The following is a 16,000-nucleotide window of genomic DNA, read 5'->3' on the forward strand; positions in this document are numbered from 1 at the left end:
GTGGCTCAGTTGGTTAAGCGACTGCCTTCGGCTCAGGTCATGATCCCCGGAGTCCCACATCGGGCTCCCTGCTCAGTGGGGAGTCTGCTTCTCCCTCTGACCCTCCCCCCTTCTTGTGCTCTCTCTCTCTCTCTCTCTCGCTCTCTTGCTCTCTCAAATAAATTTAAAAAAAAAGTTTTCGGTCCTTGATAAAGCTTTGGGGCCAGCAGGAATCATGCTGAAATAAATACTTATGATCCATTTATGATCTTGAAATGCTCCAGCATAAGTGAATATAAATACAAGCAAATAAATCTAAAATAAATTCATTGAGGGTGGTAGATGAAATAAAGATGGTGGAAATATTGTTTAGTGAAGCTGAATGATGGGATGGGTACATGGATGATTCTTGTACTATTCACTCTACTTGGTGTGTGTTTGAAAATTATTAAAAGAAAAGGCCCACATACTGGAGCTCTTAAATAGTACTCCCTGGAAGGATATGAACCAAACTGATAATACTGGTTACCTGTGAAGAGAAGGGGAAGGGACAAAAATTGGGAGTGGGGTCAATGTAGCTTGAATTGTGTGTGTGTATGTGTGTATTTTTTTCTTACCTGTATAATTAAAAATTTTTATTGTAGTGATAAGCAGTCATGAAACTGTGGCTGATTTAATCCAGGAAAATTTCCGGTTGGGTACCTGCATCCTTCAGACTCAGACCCCAAATGGCGCAGTGGGAGATGTTGCAGAATCTCAACAACCCATTTCAGGATCAGCTGCACCAGCTGTACTCAGATAGCCTCCTGCCCATGGACATTCGACAGTGCTTAGCTGTCTGGATTGAAGATCAGAACTGGTGAGCGCCTCAGGAAGTTGGGTGCGGGTGGAATGAGGAAAGTAATTTCTTCTGAGACCCCAGGATCCTGGAGATACCGAGGGTAGGAAGGGGTTAGAAGGCCTCAAAAGATAGTAGCAGCCCTGCGGAGATACTAATCCTTGTTGTTCCTGGTCCCCAGGCAGGAGGCTGCACTGGGCAATGATGATTCCAAGGCTACCGTGCTGTTCTTCCACTTCTTGGACCAACTGAACAACGAGTGTGGCCGCTGCAGCCAGGACCCTGAGTGCTTGTTACTACAGCACAACTTGCGAAAATTCTCTCGGGACATTCAGGTACTTGGAGGAGCCAGGGACAGCCGACAAGCTGAATAGAAAGGGGACTGAGGGGGCGCCTGGGTGGCTCAGTTGGTTAAGCGACTGCCTTCGGCTCAGGTCATGATCCTGGAGTCCCGGGATCGAGTCCCACATCGGGCTCCCTGCTCAGCAGGGAGTCTGCTTCTCCCAGTGACCCTCCTCCCTCGCATGCTCTCTGTCTCTCATTCTCTCTCTCGCAAATAAATAAAATCTTTAAAAAAAAGAAAAAGAAAGGGGACTGAGTGTAGAGGAGTATGGTTTAGGGTATGGAACAGGACCTGGAGATGTGAAGGGATGGGGGCAGATCTGGGGAAAGGGAGGACGAGGTCTGGACTTAGGGGATCACTGGCAGAGAGAAAGGCAAAGTCTAGATGACCCTGTTGGGAAGAGGCTAGGTTTTAGGGTACCAGTGGTGAAGAGGGGAAGAGCTAGGGGCCCTGAAGGGGGAAGTCCTGGGGTCACTGGTGGGGAAGGTCTGGAGGGCTAGATCAATGACAGTTGATGATCTTTAGTCAATTCTTTATCTTCCTACTGCAGGCCTTTCCCCAGGGCCCTACCCAGTTGGCTGAGATGATCTTTAATCTCCTTCTGGAAGAAAAAAGAATTCTGATCCAGGCTCAGAGGGCTCAGTCGGTAAGAACAATTTGTAGTGATTTTTGAACGCTCTTGGAGTAGAGAGTGACCGTGGAAAGGACATCACATCCTGTGATACAATTGCAGGCCTGGATTTCAGGGAGGAAAGGTCAGAAATGAAATGTGCTCAGAGGCTTTTATTTCAGGAGCAAGGAGAGCCAGCCCTCGAAGCACCCGTAGAGAGCCAGCAGCATGAGATCGAATCCCGGATCCTGGAATTAAAGGCTATGATGGAGGTTAGTGGATGTGGCAAGAGTCGGGATGGGTAGCGCTCAGCCTGCTGCCTCCCACAGAAGCAGCCTCATCTGGGTCTTATCCCCTCTACAGAAGCTGGTGAAATCCATCTGCCAACTGAAAGACCAGCAGGATGTCTTCTGCTTCCGATATAAGATCCAGGCCCAAGGTAGGAAGCAAGCACACCGAGGGGTGGGGGAAGACAGATGCCTGCTGGGAGGCCAAGGGTGGAAGAAAGGGGAAGTGAAAGGAAGCAATAATCCTCCTCTGGCTTGTACACCACCCCGGCTCCAGTCCCTCTGCCAGGCAAAGCTACAAGGGCCGGCGGATGTTATGGAGGTTGTGCTGGAGGTGTGGCTGAGGGATAGTTGGTGGACGTTGGGGGAGATGCGTGGAAAACTGCTTAGCAGATTGAGTGGGCTTTTAGTTCCAGCATGACCATTCAGAATTCGCCCGAGGGCCCAGAGGTGCCTCTGCTTTGCTTGGTTCCCCTTCTTCCCCCTTCAGAATTCCCCCCACCTGACTCTGACTGCGGTCCTGGTCAGGATGGAGAGGGGAAGGAGCCCTAGGTCTGAACCTCTGTCTCACTCCTGCTCCTGCCATCCAGTGAAGACACTCTCTTTAGATCCCCATCAGATGAGACAGCAGCAGCTTCTGCAGGAGACTCTCAATGAACTGGACAAAAGGAGAAAGGTGGGAGGCAGACAGAGGAAGTGGGCAGCAGGGAGCAGGGGCAAATGAGGGATGTGGGAGCCCTGGCCTCTTAGCCTTGGCTTCTTTGTCTCTTCCTCCCCGGTTGGGTGGTGGAGGGTGATGGTGAGAAGTGCTCACCACTCACTCTATGTCTTTCGTAGGAGGTGCTGGATGCCATCAAAGCATTGCTAGGCCAACTAACGACCCTCGTTGAGCTACTGCTGCCCAAGTTGGAGGAATGGAAAGTCCAGCAGCAGAAAGCCTGCATTGGAGCCCCTGCGGATGGAGGCTTGGAACAGCTGGAGAAGTGGTGAGAGGCACCTCCCACCTGCCCTTGTCCCAGCCACCCTGCTGTGCTTTGTACATTGTAAATGGTGAATTGTAAGGAATTTCCTCATTCATGTAATGAATTGCCTATCTAGGCAAGAGCTGTTGCTGTCCTTACTCTCTGCTCGCCAAAATGATCCTGGCTCCCTAGTCTGACCACAGTGATCACGCAGGGAACCCGGAGCCCAGTCTTTGCTTTGGTGAAAGGAGTGGATTAATCCACAAGGTGGTTTCTCCTTCCTTTTTAATCACCCAAGAAATAGACTTTGTACTTTTTTTTTTTTTTTAAGATTTATTTATTTACTTTAGAGAGAGAGAGAATGCGAGCAGGGCGAGGGAGGGAAGGAGGGACTGAGGGAGAAGGAGAGAGAGAATCCTTAAGCAGATTCCCTACTGACCGTGGAGCCCAGTGCAGGGCTCGATCCCAGGACCCTGAGATCACGATCTGAGCCGAGATCACAAGCCAGCCGCTTTACCAGCTGAGCTACCCAGGTACCCCTCTACTTTTTTTTTTTTTAACTGTAATGACTATAATGTCAAAAAAAAAGAGTGACCATTACCTGTTATTATCTTACTACCCAGATGTAGCTACTGTGATACATTTTGTACTATTTTGAGAACTGTGGTTTTTGCTTTTTAACTTAGCAGTGTATTACAGTATTTACCCATGTTATTTTTTTTTTAAATAAGACAGGCTGATGTTTTTTTTTAAGATTTTATTTATTTATTAAGTAAACTCTACACCAACGTGGGGCTCGAACTTACCACCCTGAGATCGAGAGTCCCATGCTCTACCACCTGAGCTAGCCAGACACCCCTACCCATGTTTTTGGGTTGGTTTGTTTGTTTAAGTAGACTCCATGCCCAGCATGGAATCCAACGTGGGGCTTGAAATCATAACCCTGAGATCAAGACCTGAGCTGAGATCAAGAGTCAGATGCTTAACCAACTGAGCCACCTGGGTGCCTCATACCCATGTTATTTATTTTTTTTTTAAACATTTTATTCATTTATTTGAGAGAGAGAGTGAGAGAGAGAGAGAGCACAAGAGGGAGGAGCGGGAAAGGGAGCAGCAGACTCCCCGCTGAGCAGGGAGTCCGATGCGGGACTCGATCCCGGGACTCCAGGATCATGACCTGAGCCGAAGGCAGTCGCTTAACCAACTGAGCCACCCAGGCGCCCTACCCATGTTATTTTATTATTATTTTTTTTTAATTTATTTATTTGACAGAGACAGAGACAGCGAGAGCAGAAACACAAGCAGGGGGAGTGGGAGAGGGAGAAGCAGGCTTCCTGCTGAGCCGGGAGCCCGATGTGGGACTCGATCCCAGGACCCTGGGATCATGACCTGAGCCGAAGGCAGTCGCTCAACCAACTGAGCCACCCAGGCGCCCCTACCCATGTTATTTTTAATGGTTGCCTTATAGTTCCCTGTATGGAGGTAACATAATTTAGTTAATGAACTCCTATTTTTGGACATTTAGGTTGTTTTTTAATTTCTTGCTATTTTTTTCAGTAAGCTCTTTTATATTAATTTTTTTGTGATGTGGAAAAAATATCTAGTATGCCTTTCAATGTACTTAGAATACCTACTGTTTTAAATATTTTCTAATGAGAAAACTCATTATAATTTATTAAAATTGGGGATGCATGGAGGGCTCAGTTGGTAGAGCATGCGACTCTTAATCTTGGGGTCATGAGTTCAAGCCCCATATTGGGGGTAGAGTTTACTTTTTAAAAAAGTAAATAAATAATATTTTAAAAAGTAAACTATTGGGGCGCCTGGGTGACTCAGTTGGTTAAGCATCTGCCTTCGGCTCAGGTCATGATCCCAGGGTCCTGGGATCTAGTCCCACATCGGGCTCCCTGCTCAGCGGGGAGCCCGCTTCTCCCTCTCCCTCTGCCACTCCCCCTGCTTGTGCTCTCTCCCCTGCCCCTCTGTCGAATAAATAAATAAAATCTTAAAAATAAATAAATAAAAAGTAAACTATTAAGAATGAATCACAACAATGTTCATGTAAATTGAAAACAGGTATATAGGGCTTAGCATACAGAATCACTAGTTTTTATTTTTTAAGATTTTATTTATTTATTTGACAAAGAGAGAGAGCACACAAGCAGGGGGAACAGCAGAGGGAGAGGGAGAAGCAGGCTTCCCGCTGAGCAGGGAGCCCGATGCGGGGCTCGATCCCAGGACCCTGGGATCATGACCTGAGCCGAAGGCAGACGTTTAACCAACTGAGCCACCCAGGCGCCCCTTTCTGATCAACCTTGTGCTGCTCCATAATCTCACGTTTTTCTTCCCTTTTGAAGAGCTCACCTTCCTGGTGTCTGGGTTTATGCAACTTCTTCTTGAAGTAAGCATCAGTGCGTACTGATGAGTGAGATGCTGAGAATTTTCACACTGCTGATAGCAATTTTGGTGGAGGAAGCAATGACAGATTTCTGGTGTGTTCTTCATGGCGGAACTCGATTGAGGGCCGGAGGTCCAGTCACAAGTAGCAAGCCACTGCTCAAATGCTTTAGGAAAACCACCCTCTTGCCTCTGTGGAGCCCAGTGAGGATGATCACAATGGGGCCAGGAGGGGCGCCTCCATGGCTCAGTCAGTTAAGTGTCTGCCTTCCGCTCAGATCATGATCTCAGGATCCTGAGATCGAGTCCTGAATGGGGTTCCCGCTCAGCAGGGAATCTGCTTCTTCTTCTCCCTGTGCCCTTCCCCCTGCTCATGTTCTCTTTCGCTCTCTCCCAAATAAATAAAATCTTAAAAAATATATATATATATGGGGCCAGGAGTGACACTAGCTTGCAGTTTTCTCACATGCTGACGGAAAGGGTTTTTTTGCCATGGCTCAACAGTTTTCAAGCCACATCTTCAGTAGGATAATACCTAGACATTTTGTGACGTTTAACCACTCAGGTTCCACCATTCTTGTCACCACCAACTGGTTTTGTGACGGTAGCAAGAACCTTCTTCTTTTTCTTTTCAACTCTGGATTTAGCTGCTGAATACTTCCTGTTGTACATGGCCTTTCTGAAATACATAGCCAATGGGAAATATCTGCCAATTCCTCTGACTAGGACAGGGTTTTGGCTACAGTGGGGCTTCCCTTTCTTTAGCATTTTAGCCTTGAGGTTACCCTTCTTAATCCTGCCACCAGCATCAGCCTTCTTGGCTCCAGGTTTCTTCTCCTTAGCATCTGGCTTCTCATATTTTTCACCCACCATCTTGCAAGATGGGAAAGGATTTTTTTTTTTTTTTAAGATTTTTTTTATTTATTCATTTGACAGAGACACAGTGAGAGAGGGAACATAAGCAGAGGGAGGGGGAGAGGGAGAAGCAGGCCTCCCGCCGAGCAGGGAGACCAATGCGGGGCTCGATCCTAGGACTCTGGGATCATGACCTGAGCTGAAGGCAGACACTTAACGACTGAGCCACCCAGGTGCCCCAAGGGAAAGGATTTTTTTTTAAGTTTATTTATTTATTTAAACAACCTCTACACCCAATGCGGGACTCAAACTCACAACCCTGAGATCAAGAGTTGTATGCTCCTCTGACTGAGCCATCTGGGCGGCCTGATTTCTTGCTATTTTAAACAGTGCTGCAGTAAATATCCTCATAGCTACATCTTTATTTACATCCCTAATTATTTCTGTAATATAAATCCCCAGAAGTGGTATTCCTGGGTTAAAGGATATACCTATTCTTTTTGGTGGTGTTATTGTTATTGAGTTGATCCTTTGTTTCATTGTTTGTTTTGTTTTTAAAAATTTTATGTATTTATTTGAGAGAGAGAGTATGGGGTGGGGGAGAGGGGCAGAGGGAGAGAGCGAGAAGCAGACTCCCCACTGAGCGTAGAGCCCAACATGGGACTCAATCCCAGGACCCTGAGATCATGACCTGAGTGAAAGTCAGTCGTTTAAACCTCCAACTCTTGGTTTGGGGCAGGTCATGGTCTTGGGCTCATGGGATTGAACGCCGTATGGGGGGCTCCCCACTCAGAGTGGAGTCTGCTTGAGATTCTTTCCCCCTCCTTCTCCCTCCCCCTTTTCTCCTCCCCCCCCCAAAATAAATAAATAAAATCTTTTTTAAAAAAGAGAGGAGGGCGCCTGGGTGGCTCAGTCGTTAGGCGTCTGCCTTCGGCTCAGGTCATGATCCCAGAGTCCTGGGATCGACTCCCACATTGGGCTCCCTGCTCCTTGGGAGCCTGCTTCTCCCTGTCCCCCTCCCCTGCTTGTGTTCCCTCTCTCGCTGTGTCTCCCTCTGTCAAATAAATAAATAAAATCTTAAAAAAGAGCTTTGATTTTTCTGATTATAAATATAATGTGTCCCAATCGGAAAAAAAATTCAGACAATTTAAAAGAAAAGAAAGTAAAAACTACCCATCTGCATAACCTTATCATGCAGGGGTACTCATTGTTAGGGCTTTTAAATACATTTTTTTAGATTTTCCCTATGCATATACATAAATATACATCTATACATCTGTTGTAAAGATTTTATTTTTAAGTAATTTCTACACCCAATGTGGGGCTTGAACTTACAACTCCTTGTGTTCCCTCTCTCGCTGTCACTCTCTCTGTCAAATAAATAAATTTTTAAAGATTTTATTTATTTATTTGACAGAGAGAGCACAAGCACGGGGAGCGGCAGGCAGAGGGAGAAGCAGGCTCCCCGGCGAGCAGGGAGCCCGATGTGGGACTCAATCCCAGGACCCTGAGATCATGACCGGAGCTGAAGGCAGATGCTCAACCAATTGAGCCACCAGGCGTCCCAGAAATAAATCTTTAACCAGTTTTTTTTTTTTTTTTAAGATTTTATTTATTTATTTGACAGAGAGAGAGACAGCGAGAGCAGGAACACAAGCAGGGGGAATGGGAGAGGGAGAAGCAGGCTTCTTGCCGAGCAGGGAGCCCAATGTGGGACTCGATCCCAGGACACTAGGATCATGACCTGAGCCGAAGGCAGACGCTTAACGACTGAGCCACCCAGGCGCCCTTTTTCACCAGTTTTATATGTGAAAGTGGCTCTGATTTTTATTTCTTGGATTATGAATCATGTTGTATAATCTTTCATATGCTTCCTGGGTTCTTTTTTCGTCCCAGTTTCTGCCTCTCCACATAGTTAAAGGGGAGCTTCTGGAGCCTGTTTGGGGGCACCAGGAAACTCATCAGTTCTCTCTCTCTCTGGAATCCTATCACCCAGGTTCACAGCTGGAGCCAAGCTGTTGTTTCACCTGCGCCAGCTGTTGCAGGAGCTGAAGGGATTGAGTCGCCTGGTTAACTATCCGGATGACCCTCTGACCAAAGGGGTGGACCTGCGGAAGGCCCAGGTCACGGAGTTGCTACAGCACCTGCTCCGAAGGTCCAGAGGCCAGGGTGGGGCCTCCCGGGAGGGGCAGAAGGAAAGAGCGCGAGGGGCTGTTCTTACAGAGCCTGAGCTGTATATTCTCTCCGCAGAGCCTTCGTGGTAGAAACCCAGCCCTGCATGCCCCAAACTCCCCACCGACCCCTCATCCTCAAGACTGGGAGCAAGTTCACTGTCCAAACAAGGTTGGCATTTCAGAACTCATTCCTGCTTCTTTTTTTCAGCCCTGGTACTACTGTTTCCTTTCTGGCTTTCCAGATCTTTCTGCTCTTGTCTTCTCTCTTTTCTCCTCAATCCACCTTCTTCTTCTTCGTCTTTGTCTTTGTCTTCATCGTCTTCGTCTTCGTCGTCTTCGTCTCCTCCCCCTCCCCCTCCTCCTCCTTCCTTTTCCTCTTCTTCTTCATCTGTCCAGGAGATTAAAGCTGACTGCTTCCCCCATCCACCTCCCTTCCCCTTAGGTTGCTGGTGAGACTCCAGGAAGGCAATGAGTCACTGACTGCAGAAGTCTCCATTGACAGGTAAGTTGGGGCACATAGGACCATGGGGCGGCCAGGACATGGGCTGCTGGGGCTGAGGAGACACGCATTCTTCACCATCAGGCCCTGGGGCTGTGTTCTTACGCTGTCAGTTCCTACCTCAGAAATAATAACTCCTCGCTTTTGTTGAACACTATAAGACATGCAGCTTGTCACGTCCTCATTTGTCACAGGAACCCCACGAGTTAGGTATTATTAGTGCGTCATTCAAATGAAGAAACAAGCCCGGAGAGGTCGTGTCTCTTGTGCAAGGCCACATGGCCAGAGAGCGCAGATCTGGGTTCGAACCCAGGTCTGTCTGATCCTAACGACTAAATTCCTAACTCCTACACTGTTTTGCTTCCCAATGATTTTTTTTTTCTTTTTAATTTCTTTTCAGGAATCCTCCTCAATCACAAAGGTAGGTGTCTGACAAGATGCTGTAAACGTTTGTGCACTGCATGACCTGCACAGCCACATGGGGGCACAGACGAGGGGGAGGTTTATTTGGTGGGGGTACGGACAAACGCAAAAGGGGAGGTCTGACACGAAGTGGAATTTTTGTTGTTTTTCCTGCTGAGTTTGTAGAGTAACTCTGCTCCTATTCTCCATATATCTTCTCCCTCCTGGAATAGCTTCCGGAAGTTCAACATTCTAACCTCAAACCAGAAAACTTTGACCCCCGAGAAGGGGCAGAGTCAGGGCTTAACTTGGGACTTCGGCTACCTGGTAAGAAGGACTAGTTCCTTAAGCTTCTGGTCCAGTGGAACAGGCTAAGGGAAGTTCCCAGGCCTTGGGAAGTCTTGAGGCAAAATAGGGGGTACCGGGGACCCTGGAGTCCCCACTCTGGCATTTTTCTCTCCTTCTCTCAACTCACAGACTCTGGTGGAGCAACGTTCAGGTGGTTCAGGAAAGGGCTGCAATAAGGTGAGGGCTGGACAGAGGATCGGGGCATGGGAGGAACTTGCCAAAGGGCCCTCTGACCGTTGTGTCTTCGGCTGTCCTAGGGAGTGCTGGGTGTGACAGAGGAACTGCACATCATCAGTATTACAGTCAAATACACCTACCAGGGTCTGAAGCAGGAGCTGAAAGTGAGTGAAAATGGAGGGCAGGGAGAGATGAAGCAGATTTGGCCGAAGGCATTAAGGAGGCGTTAAATAGAAGCCTCTCAGCGTGGGAAATTCTCCCCCTTTGCCCCCGTCAGAGCTAGAAACATCACATCCCCCCTCTGACTCCTGTTTTCTCTTCAGACGGACACCCTCCCTGTGGTGATTATTTCTAACATGAACCAAGTCTCCATTGCCTGGGCCTCGGTTCTTTGGTTCAATCTGCTTAGCTCAAACCCCCAGGTAGGAGGTGGGGCCAACAGTGAGGGAAGGTCAGGAGGGGTGTGGAAGCTTGGTATGAGGGCGCTCCTTCTGAGCCATTCTGCCCTCTTCCTACCCTTGCAGAATCAGCAGTTCTTCTCCAGCCCCCCCAAGGCTCCCTGGAGCTTGCTGGGCCCTGCACTCAGTTGGCAGTTCTCCTCCTATGTGGGCCGAGGCCTTGACCCAGACCAGCTGAGCATGCTGAGGAACAAGCTGTTTGGTACAGACCTCCTTTTCTCTCGCCTTTCCCTAGCTGTTGTTTCCCCAGCCTTCCATCCTTTCTATTCCAGGGACCCTAGCCTTGCCTCCTTCCATTATCTGAACTGTCTGTCTGCCCACAGGGCAGAAGTCTAGGACGGAGGGTGCATTGTTATCCTGGGCTGACTTCACTAAGGTAACTCCCTGCATCCTGTGCAGCTAGATCTAGCCCCTATGCAAACACTAGTCCTTCCCCGCCTTACTCCTTCTGCTCACTGCGGGCACCTCCATGACTCTTCCTGCCTTCCCATTCCTCCTGCAGCGAGAGAGCCCTCCTGGCAAGCTACCATTCTGGACGTGGTTAGACAAAATTCTGGAGCTGGTACATGACCACCTGAAGGATCTCTGGAATGATGGGTAAGGCCTTGGTCAGCCTCCTTCTCCCATCCCTCCCTTTCTGCCTTTCTGCGCTTGAGAGCGGACTCCGGGCTCCCTCATGTGGCGGAAAGGGAGAGAGCAAACACTGGTGCGAGGTTGCAAGGTCACACCCCCTCCCATGTGCCAAATAGTCTTAGGCAGCGCGCGTCCAGCATCTGTTGTGCTCCAGAGCCTGCTGGGCGCTCTTTATGAATTCTCTCGTTTAATCCTTACAACCACGCTGAGCCGCAGAGAAGTTAGAGAATTCACCCAATGCGTATAGTCCTGTCTGAATACAAGCCTACCTCTTCCCACCACACTGCCTGCTCATTTGTATAGCACTTTGCCTTTTACAAGGTGCTTTTCATCTATGTGACCTCGCGGAAGCCTTGCACCTCTTCCAACCCTGGAAGGTGGATACTGTCAGTAAGATGAAGTGACTTGGCCGAGAGCGAGGGCCAAAAGCTGGCACCTCTCTCCCCGGACAAGGAGAGCGGGAGAGCAGGGAGGCGGGTTGGCCTCACAGCAGCTTTTCTGTGTTTCAGACGCATCATGGGCTTTGTGAGCCGGAGCAAGGAGCGCAAGCTGCTGAAGAAGACCATCTCCGGCACCTTTCTCCTGCGCTTCAGTGAAACGTCGGAAGGGGGCATTACCTGCTCCTGGGTGGAACACCAGGATGATGGTCAGCTGCTCTGCCCCGACGTGCCCACAGCCTATCCTCTCTGCCCCTCGGCCGGCCCTGGGCTTCCCTGGCTCTGTCCTGAATTTCTCAGCAGACTTGGGGTTGGACAGCCAGGGCGGGACGTCCCAGGCCCCACCTCTTCCTTCAGGCCTGCCTGTTCCCTTCTACAGATAGGGTGCTCATCTACTCCGTGCAGCCCTTCACCAAGGACGTGCTGCAGTCTCTGCCGCTGACCAAAATCATTGGACACTACCAGCTGCTCACTGAAGAGAACATCCCTGAGAACCCACTGCGCTTCCTCTACCCCCGGATCCCCCGGGATGAGGCTTTCGGACGCTACTACAAGGAGAAAGGTGAGAGTCATGGATATATGTCACTGGAAGGTGGCAGGGATTCTCAGGCATCTACAGATCCAACGCCTTTCTTCCAGACGTGGAAAAACTGATAGCCAGAGAAGTGAAAGGATTTGTGCCTAGGACACTGCTGGTTAGCAGGGAGACATGATTATCAGGACCATTTGCACGAGGGGTCCTGGGGCTCTGTGTCCAGCCCCCTGACCTCCCTGTCCTCCTGCGTGTGTGCCCCACAGTTAATCTCCAGGAACGGAGGAAATACCTGAAACATAAGCTCATCGTGGTCTCTAACAGGTGAGCGATGCATTTTTCGCCCATCCTCCCTAACCCTCGTGGGCTGATGTAGTGACCCAAACCTGCTTAGTTCACCTTGCCAGCCTTCTCTCCTACTGACCCATACTCTCCAGCCTCTAGGTTTTTTTTCTCGTTCTGCTAGCCTCTTTCCTCTCTAGTGTTCTGCTGCCATCCTTAGATTGTTTCTACAGGGCTTTCCTGCTAATAATCGGCATAATCACTGATGTTCATGGGCATCTACTTGAAGCATGGTACTAGATATTTTTTTAAGAACAGATTTTTTTTCGTTTTATTGAATTCTTTTGAGAATCCATCCAAGTAGGTGATAACAGCCAGGTTTAATGAAAGTTTATTATATGGCAAGTACAGGGCTAAATGTTTGTGTTTCGTTTCTTATTTATCGAATCTCCGTAATAGTCCCGTGAGGCAGACTTGGGTATGACTGTAGCTGAAGAACCTGAGGTTTAGTGTGGTGACATGGCATGTCTATGGCACATGGCTAATAAAGGATCCAGGTCTGCCAGATTCCAAAGTGCTTCTTTTAACCATCCTACTGCCTTTCAAGTGGCGGTGTTCCCTTTTTATCGATGGTAAATCTGAGGCTCAGAAAGCTGAAGATCACCCATCTAATAAATGATAGGATTCGGGTGCCTGGGTGGCTCAGTTGGTTAAGCGACTGCCTTTGGCTCAGGTCATGATCCTGGAGTTCCTGGATCGAGTCCCGCATCGGTCTCCCTGCTCGGCAGGGAGTCTGCTTCTCCCTGTGACCCTCCCCCCTCTCATGTACTCCCTCTCTCTCATTCTCTCTCTCTCAAATAAAAATAAATAAAATCTTAAAAAAAAAAAAAGATAGGATTCAAACTCTGGCAAGCCTGATTCCAAAGCCTGGGCTCTTAAGCCCTCTGCTCTGTTGCTCTGTTGCCTTCTTCTTCTTTTTTTTTTTTTTTTAAGATTTTATTTATTTATTTTAGAGGGAGAGAGAGTGAGTGAGTGGGGGCAGGGGGTAGAGGGAGAGGCAGAGAGAGAATCTCAAGCAGACTCCGCCGCACTGAGCGTGGAACCTGACTCGGGGCTCGAGCTCACAACCCTGAGATCATGACCTGAGCCGAAATCAAGAGTCTGACACTTACCTGACTGAGCCACCCAGGCGCCCCCGCTCCGTTGCCTTCTTAGCCTAGAGAGAGAGTCTCTGCTTGCTCAGCCATTCCCCACTTCACCTAAACAGCCAAGCCCGGCCCCTTTGACTGTATTGCGGTATCCAGACAGGTAGATGAGCTGCGGCAACCGCCGGACCTTAAGCTGGAGCCCGAAGTGGAGTCATTTGAGCTGGAGTCGGGCCTGGCCCCATTGCTAGAGCCCGAGCCAGGCCTGGAGTTAGAGCCACTGCTGGAGGCAGGGCTGGATCTGGGGCCAGCGCTGGAGCCCCTGTTGGAGCCCTCACCAGATGTGGTGCAAAGAGTGTCAGAGCCAAACATGGGACCAGAGCTGAAGCGGGGGCCTATTCTAGAGCCTGAGTCACCGGCAGTGCCCGAGCCAGATTTGCCCCATGACCTGAGACACCTGAACACTGAGGAAATGGAAAGTAAGTGATGAGCCGGGGCTGGGGAAGAGAGGACACATTCCCTTTACCAACTGCCCTCCCTTACCCATTATAGAAAAGGCTGAGGCCTAAGCCTCTCATTGGAGGGAGGCTCATTTCTTTGTGATTCCTTTTATTAGAAAATGCACATGCCTCCTCCTTCCCTGACCTGAGTGCCTCCTCAGGCCTTGTTCAGGCCTCTGCTGCCATCCTCCCTCATTTTCCCTGCTGGGAACTCCTTACCTAAGATCAGGGCCTCATTTCTTTCTTTGGACTACCTTAGTCTTCAGAAACGGTATGAAGATTGAAGAAATCATGACAAATGGTGACCCACTGTTTGCTGGACAGAACACCGTGGATGAGGCTTATGTCTTCCACCCCAGCCATTTCTACACGGACGGGCCCTTGATTCCTTCTGACTACTAGGAACGACATTTCCTCTGTTCTTCCTGTGTCTTTTGTCCTTCCTAGCCCCCACATCATGATGTTGCTCTCCAAGGATGGAAAACCCATTCTAAGCTGGTTAACGCTGGGTTTGGGAGTGGGAAGTGAAGGCAGACTATGGGTAAGGAACAGGCACCAATGAATCAGAATAGATGTTAGCCATGGCTCTAACTGGGATCTTTGAGGCCAGCTGCTCTTTGGGGAGGTATAGGAGTTCTGAGGGTAGGCCAGAGCAATTAGGAGGTACTTAGAGGGCTCAGGCACTTGGAGTGGCTTCTTTCCAGTATGGGAGGAGTCAACATTTGAATAGTTAGTAAGGCTAACGTGGTAGTGCCCACTAGCATTGGCCATCGGTAGGGAACAGAAACGTGATAGGATTCCATTTCTCTCTTCTGGTTCTTTCATGTCTAGAATAAAACCTTTTCCTTCCTTCTTCCCCTCACTCCTGATTAAAGTCCTAAATTCCTTTGGTTCCTGCAGAGACTGAGAGCTTTCTGCTTCAGCCCACCATGTGAGGCTCCCCTCAGAAGAAGGGAATAGGAGATAAACCTCCTCTGCTTACCAGTCTCCTCCCCTGCCCCCCCAAGGTGGCCACACCCATTCCTTCCCCTAAAATGATCCTGCCAATCTAATATGCCTGTGAAGCTTTGCACAATAATTTACTCTGTCTAGTCTCCACTTCCTCAATGCTTAGGAGACGAATCACTCTTGGAGGCCAGGGATGGTAGGGTGGCTGGGAATTTAGGGATCGCTTTTTATAGTATTAGATAGAATTTGGTGTTTTTACAGACAAAGAGAAGCCCTGGGTCTTAGATATTCCTCTATTAAGATAACCATTCATTCTTTTGTACAATATATTGCTTATCTGAAAGAGTTTCTATTCCTTGGGTGTGGACCTGGGCAAAAACCAGGTTCCCGGAACTTAGAACCTTGAATGTTTATCATGGGGCTCCGGACAACCTCACACGTTACTCATCCCCAGGGAACCCCAGGACAACTGCCATTGCACTAAAATGTGTTTCTAGGGGTGCCTGGGTGGCTCAGTCGTTAAGCGTCTGCCTTCGGCTCAGGTCATGGTCCCGGGGTCCTGGGATCGAGCCCCACATCGGGCTCTCCACTCAGCGGGAAGCCTGCTTCTCCCTCTCCCACTCCCCTCTGCTTGTGTTCCCTCTCTCACTGTGTCTCTCTCTGTCAAATAAATAAATAAAATCTTTCAAATAAATAAATAAATAAGTAAATAAAAAAAAATAAAATGTGTTTCTAGTATAACTTGAGATGGCCTGAAAGTGAGGCCCTGTACGTACGGCTGTTTTCTGGCTGGTATGTTAGAGGAATAGTCCTGTTCAGAAAGAGGCCCTTCTGAGCAGAAGTGGCTAATAAACTTTGTACTGACCTAGAAGTGTTTCCTCTCTGAACTTCTTTACTTCTCTGCTCACAAAGAGTAAGGTCTTTGGAGACACCAGCCGGCCATGTAGGATCGAGGTCAGCAAATCATGACCTGTCTTCCAGCCACCCCAGTAGGCACCCTCTTGTAATGTTTTTCTTCTCACCCCCCTGTTTAGAACAGCTTTTCCTGTCCCTTAGATTCTTCCGGGGATGGGGGGGCGGCGCTGAGAGCCATCTATGAGTTGAGGGTATGGTGAGCGGTTCTATAACTAGCCCATTGTCACTCGGCTGGTTGGTGACAAAGCCAAGATACAAGCCTGGGTCAGTTTGACTCCAAAG

General features: G+C 48.9%; 1 protein-coding gene across 3 annotated transcripts in view; it reads left to right on the forward strand.

Moving 5' to 3' along the window:
• Nucleotides 1-15,167, forward strand: part of STAT2 (signal transducer and activator of transcription 2) — a 17,016-nt gene extending 1,849 nt beyond the window's left edge. Inside the window, exons 2-24 of one of the 3 annotated variants that reach the window (XM_035002367.1) lie at nucleotides 624-838; nucleotides 999-1,152; nucleotides 1,711-1,806; nucleotides 1,953-2,042; nucleotides 2,134-2,209; nucleotides 2,648-2,733; nucleotides 2,895-3,043; nucleotides 8,265-8,423; nucleotides 8,519-8,611; nucleotides 8,885-8,944; nucleotides 9,342-9,362; nucleotides 9,577-9,670; nucleotides 9,821-9,868; nucleotides 9,949-10,032; nucleotides 10,192-10,290; nucleotides 10,393-10,528; nucleotides 10,650-10,702; nucleotides 10,829-10,923; nucleotides 11,469-11,605; nucleotides 11,776-11,958; nucleotides 12,195-12,252; nucleotides 13,515-13,834; nucleotides 14,115-15,167. In XM_035002367.1, the coding sequence (XP_034858258.1) occupies nucleotides 708-838; nucleotides 999-1,152; nucleotides 1,711-1,806; nucleotides 1,953-2,042; nucleotides 2,134-2,209; nucleotides 2,648-2,733; nucleotides 2,895-3,043; nucleotides 8,265-8,423; nucleotides 8,519-8,611; nucleotides 8,885-8,944; nucleotides 9,342-9,362; nucleotides 9,577-9,670; nucleotides 9,821-9,868; nucleotides 9,949-10,032; nucleotides 10,192-10,290; nucleotides 10,393-10,528; nucleotides 10,650-10,702; nucleotides 10,829-10,923; nucleotides 11,469-11,605; nucleotides 11,776-11,958; nucleotides 12,195-12,252; nucleotides 13,515-13,834; nucleotides 14,115-14,257 (2,565 nt within the window). In that variant the 5' untranslated portion in view covers nucleotides 624-707 and the 3' untranslated portion in view covers nucleotides 14,258-15,167. The remainder of the gene's footprint in view (nucleotides 1-623; nucleotides 839-998; nucleotides 1,153-1,710; nucleotides 1,807-1,952; nucleotides 2,043-2,133; nucleotides 2,210-2,647; nucleotides 2,734-2,894; nucleotides 3,044-8,264; nucleotides 8,424-8,518; nucleotides 8,612-8,884; nucleotides 8,945-9,341; nucleotides 9,363-9,576; nucleotides 9,671-9,820; nucleotides 9,869-9,948; nucleotides 10,033-10,191; nucleotides 10,291-10,392; nucleotides 10,529-10,649; nucleotides 10,703-10,828; nucleotides 10,924-11,468; nucleotides 11,606-11,775; nucleotides 11,959-12,194; nucleotides 12,253-13,514; nucleotides 13,835-14,114) is intronic. The other 2 variants (XM_035002369.1, XM_035002368.1) reach the window with 2 other exon arrangements.
• The last annotated feature ends 833 nt before the right edge of the window (nucleotides 15,168-16,000 follow it).

This window comes from Mirounga leonina, unplaced genomic scaffold (assembly GCF_011800145.1).
Source record: "Mirounga leonina isolate KUSES-001 unplaced genomic scaffold, KU_Mleo_1.0 Mir_126, whole genome shotgun sequence".
NCBI classification, from domain to species: Eukaryota; Metazoa; Chordata; class Mammalia; order Carnivora; family Phocidae; genus Mirounga; species Mirounga leonina.